General features: G+C 33.7%; 1 protein-coding gene across 1 annotated transcript; it reads left to right on the top strand.

The window, feature by feature from the left end:
- The first annotated feature begins 600 nt into the window (after nt 1-600).
- On the top strand, nt 601-4,254 carry LOC134242329 (uncharacterized). Its single transcript, XM_062724403.1, has 3 exons — nt 601-657; nt 1,229-2,293; nt 2,650-4,254. Exons 1-3 carry the CDS (start codon nt 601-603, stop codon nt 4,252-4,254), a joined length of 2,727 nt encoding a protein of 908 aa, XP_062580387.1.
- The last annotated feature ends 1,293 nt before the right edge of the window (nt 4,255-5,547 follow it).

Raw genomic sequence — 5,547 nt, 5'->3', positions numbered from 1 at the left:
TTTCTCAAACCAAGAAAATTTGACCTCACGAAAATATGTGATTTTACAGTATTGAATATCTATTTATGACTTACATTGGTATGTTATGTAATTTAAAATTTCAAGATTAAGTTATACCACAAAAACTATACAAAAGGTAAGTTATATGTAAAAATTATATGAAAAATATGAAAATAACAATTCGTCTAGAGCACACATGGATGGGTCTCTTCTTACCTCGAAATCATCAAAATTGAATAATTTTTTTGTAAATTTGTAAGTTCACAAAGAAATTTTAATGAATTTAAATTAGTGAATTAATATTAAATTATCAAAAATCACTTAAAAATAAGAGGTGGGAAAATTACTTAATGCCACGTTTTTTTTTGTTTTGTTTTTTTTTTTTTAATATTTCTCTTAGGGCAAATACATTTTATTTATCTGTTTTGAATATTTAGGCTTTTTAAAGATTTTTTTCAAGAAATCTTTTTTTTAAATTGCATTTGAAATGGAAAGTTGTTTGTTAATATTTTTTAAGCGAACTGTCTATTACTTGGGGTAAATAGGTGAGTTGAACAATATCTTATATTTACAGTTGTGGTATTTTACTGTTATATGAACATGCAGAGAGCAAATATCTTCAAATCTGCAAGTTTTACACTGGTCATAGGTCATGATGTGAGTCATATTTTCCTGTAGATATTTAATTTCATTTTGAACGCTGAATCTTCTTTACAATTCAATAAATTCTTCTTCATTAAACTTCTATATTGTTAAATCTGGAAATCTGCTTGAAAATATCACTTGATAAATGCTACATTCTGGCAAGCGCACGTCCATCATTGTTTGTTTCTGCGCCATATTAAATATACCTTACTGGTATCGTAGATAGAATATATTGCCAAATGTTTATTTATGTTTATAAAGTTTAGCTTGATTTTAAGTTAGGTGACTCGGACTGGTGACTCCATCTATACCTTTCTAACCGAAATTCCTCCTTTTTATTATCAAACATAAACACTGCCGATTTGGATATGTTTTCCAAGACAACAATATTCTCAGCTTAATCATCACAAGAAGTCCTTCACAAAATATTCCTTTCAAAACTGTATGCTTTGCTAGCTGAATTCAAAGCGTAACCGCTTTCCAACCGATTTACACCTTGCTTAAGTTATCAAAAACTACGACAGTTATTGTAATATCTTTATATGATTAATAATTTTCTTCATTATTTATTTTTTCTTTATAGATTTCCATTTTGTTCATAACTTCAGCAGTTGGTATAGCATTAGGGGGATTCTTGTCTCTGGAGGATTCGTTCTCTCCAACTGTTGACGAAATCATTGAATCAGAAAATCTAACCTCATGGATCGAAAACAGAGAGGCAAAATTCTTGCTCATGAATTACCTTTTGCTATGCCCAGAACAAGATATGTGTCTTGGTCAAAAATTTAGACGGAACTATACTTTTACTCTACATCCATCGTGTACACCATGTGACTGTGAAGATTCTTGTGTGAGAAAAGCCACTTGTTGTCCTTCTAAATTCTACAGACAAGCAACCATTCCAGACTTCATTGAATACATGCCAATTGAAGAGGGAAAACAAAAGGGTCAGTCTTTGTCTTGTCTTGAGCCATTATGGAATAAAGACACAGGCATCTCACTTGATAAATCTTACTGGATGATTGATACATGCAAAAGTGGTGCTACTTGCTTGTCACCCCAATCTAGAAATATCACCCATGCTACGCCAGTGACGTCATTGATAACCAATGAAACGTATCTAAATCTACAGTGCTCATTATGCAACAATGAATCAATTTTTGATATGGTTCCTTGGGAGAGGGAAAAAATTTGCAAGAATCGATCGGCGCTTTTTTCAAATGATAACTTTGAAACTCTTTACCAATCTGTGTTTTCGATAAAGAGTCCAGTCTGCAACATTGGATTTCATCCTCCAAAGTCCATTCAAAAGATAATAAATCCATGTATAAAATATACAGCTCAAACTCACCCTAATTGTAACAAACTACATGGACTAACGGAAGAAACAAAGGTTCTTCTCCTTGACGCTTGCCAGATATACTACTTACCCTACAGAACTTCCAATGCCATTTATAAAAACATCTATTGTGCCCTGTGTGATATAGATGTCTTTGATCTTACGATTCAAATTGACGTAGGCGGAGCAGGATTCATCACTTCTATGCTTTCATCCTTTTCCGCTCTGATGGATTTCAAACAAACTGAAAATGAAGTGCACACAAAAGACACTAATTGCGCAACAAATCAAGTATTCGACAGAAAGATGGTATGTTTTATTTCAATTTTTGTCTTTCTGCTTTATAGCTACATACTTTTTTAAATCAATTACAAATTTTAAAATTTTCAGTTAAAGTTTTCTTGTTTTTGATAATGAAACATAAGATTTAATGATATATTGTCTCATAATACATGTACCGATTGGTATATTTTTTTTTCGTTTTTCTCCTTTGGAAATTTTTATTTCTTTCTTCTGGATAAAAGCAGACAACAGAAAAAGAAGACATAAAGTTCACAGTCTCGAGGCCCGCTTTTACAGCTGATTTATTTTTGAAGTTACATTTAGCTCTATTTGTACAACATGCTGATTTTTCTATTTCTAAAACCTTGTCTTATCTATTTTAGTCCAAGTGTCTGAATATTGAATGTGAACCGGAATACATTTACAACAACTCAACCTGCCAACTTCGTTACCCGATGCTTGGAAAGAGCAACTACGAATTGAATCTAATGCTCACTTTTCTAGAAGATTCCAACAGGACGAATTGGGAATACAATTTACAGGATGTGGAATCAGTTATTGCAGGCATCATATTTACTAACAATTTGACTGATTTCCTCTGTCGGATTTCAATTTTGACTCCGTTAAAACCAGATTTCTTGGCAATTGTTGTTGAACTCTCGGTAGACCATTATCATAACGTTGACATTATGATACAGAGGTTGAGGAATGTGTTTTCTATACAGAAAATGGCGGTACTTCTATCACCTCTAAACAGCGAAGTAAATGTCACTCTTTCTGTTGTTGGGCAAAGGTTTCATATACACGGCAATTCTTTATTTGGTACAAATATTCGTAACCGTTTCTATATGAACCCAATGAGTCAAGATAAAATGTATTTATACCAGGGTGCCCCAGAACTAAACTTTTATGAGTATGATCCCGAAAGACCTCTTTGTTTCCAAAATGATATGGTGATCTTTGTAGCTGACTGGTATCGCTGTCCTAAAGTAAAAGTGAAAACAGCAGACGCAAAATTAAATGTGTCACACTTTGCTGTATGTCTAGTAGACTATCAAGCCTGCTTCTCTTCGAATCTGTTCAAAGAGGCTCAGGATAAGCGCAGTGTAGAAATATGTCTCGATGAGTACCTTAAAGCTATCAGTCAAGCAAACAGTCAAAGGGAAATTTCAGAAAACCTCTTAATGAAGTATTTCTCACTTACATGTCTCTCTCTTTCCTCCATTGCTTCTCTGGTTACTATTCTAACTTTTTTTCTCGATAAATCCCACAGATCATTTGCAGATATCAATATCATTACATTAGCTGTGTTGTCAATTTTGGCAAATACAGTGTACACTTTCTCCAAGTTTTTTCTTTGGAATGAGTCATTGTGTATTGGGATAGGCATGCTGGTTCATTTCCTCTGGCTTTCTGTCATAGGTTGGATGAGCTTATCTACCTTTCAAATTTTTCAAACGTTTACGACTATATCAACTGTACAGAAGAAAGGCAGTACAAGGGTATTAGTTTTCTTATTGATTGATGCCGTTCTATGTTTGGCAATAGTTGCTGTCAATGTCATTGTAAGCTCTGTCCAAAGTGAATGGGGGAGTCTTGGCTACTCCCCTCGCACGTGCTACATTGCTAACCCAAACATGATCCTCTTTACTTTTGCACTTCCGGTTGGATTATTCATCTCTATCAATTCTTTCATGTTTCTTGTGACATTATCACGGATTTGTGTAAAGGCTGATATACGAAAGTCAAAGGATAAAAGTAGATTAGGTGCATACTTCCGGCTTTCTACCCTCGTTGGTGTTGCATGGATGTTTGGTTTTCTGGCTCAGTTCACTGAATTACAATTATTTTCCATGTTGCATACACTTTTTAACGGCGGTCTTGGCATATTTATATACCTAGCGTTTGGTTTACCTCTGAATCTCAAATCTGTGTCGCGCAGTCTTGATGTTAGAGAGAAGAATACGGAAAGTTTTACCGGAAAATAAATGATCCAGGGATTCGAATAAATAAATAAACACTAGATGAAATCCTGTGGAAGCACGGCAAATAAATTTATGCCACCACCGACGGGAGATTTCCAAAACTATATACATGTATTGTTGTTGAAACTGACTGCCTACATTTTTTTGTGGGAAGAAATACATGTACAATGTTCAAAATCCAGTATGTAATTTTTTTTTAAGGAAAAGTAGATGTGCGACCACCGCCCTCCAACCCCCACCCCCACCCCACCCCGCCTCAATAATTACTTGATGTTTATTACGAAAATTGTTATACTGTGTTATGGATGTTTTACTTTAAAAGCTCTTATTTTCAGCAAGGAAAAAGGTAGCCAATATGTACATTTTCCTGATAAATCAGTCAAAATAAGGTTAAAGTAAAAGTATGGAGATAAGTTTAGAAAAATCTTCCAACAAACAGGAGAGATATATTCAACTTGCTTTAAAGACTAACGATCATGCATGTAAATGAAAGCCCATATTTTAAGTTTTTTTTATATTTTTTGCGCGAATCTATAGTGTGTCCAAAATTTCAATGCTCGCTACTCCAAACGCACCATTATTGTTAATAAATGTTCTAAAGTATGTAAGGTCCACCAGTATCTTCTCTGTTTTGTAAGAGTTTGTACTTGTGTTTTCTGTTTATTGTTGTATATGAAGCATATTTGTTTCTAAACCCAAAAAAAGCAAACAGGAAAAAAGTATTTAAAATACAATAAAAAAAGACAACCAACAAACAAAAAATGTCTACATATATAAGAGATCCCTCATGAATAAAAAAAATCATGTTGAATAGTATTTTATTCAATTTAATGTCAATGTTTTGTGTGAGTGATAAGTGGTATGTCATTTAGAATCTCAAATGTAATTAGTAATTATTATTAGGGGATAAGAGATTTTTAGGGATAGCCAACAGTATTCAAGATCAAAAGTCCATAAAACAATAAAAAAAAAAACAGGAGCAGTGCAGAGAGAGAACTCCAAAAGATCAGAGTTGGGATCAGGTGCCATGGAGGAGTGAGCATCCCCTGCCGACCGGTCACACCCGCGGTATGCTCTTTGTCATGATTGGGAAATTACGGGAAAATCTGTCTTCAATTCAATTAATAACAATTAGTATGAAAAACCTATGAAGAGCTTTTAATTCTGCAAGTTGGATTACCACTTGCAGAATTAAAAGTTCTTCCAAAAGATATTTTAAATTACTTTTCTCAGATATGACGTGTTTATAACACTAAAAGCGACAAAAAGAGAGAATTTGTTATGTTTAAAGTGCAT

This window comes from Saccostrea cucullata, unplaced genomic scaffold (assembly GCF_032062105.1).
Source record: "Saccostrea cucullata isolate Sc308-1 unplaced genomic scaffold, CSIRO_AGI_Scuc_v1 ctg3756, whole genome shotgun sequence".
Taxonomy (NCBI): domain Eukaryota; kingdom Metazoa; phylum Mollusca; class Bivalvia; order Ostreida; family Ostreidae; genus Saccostrea; species Saccostrea cuccullata.
Note: the sequence above shows the minus strand (reverse complement) of the source record. Positions and strands in the feature narration are given on the sequence as shown.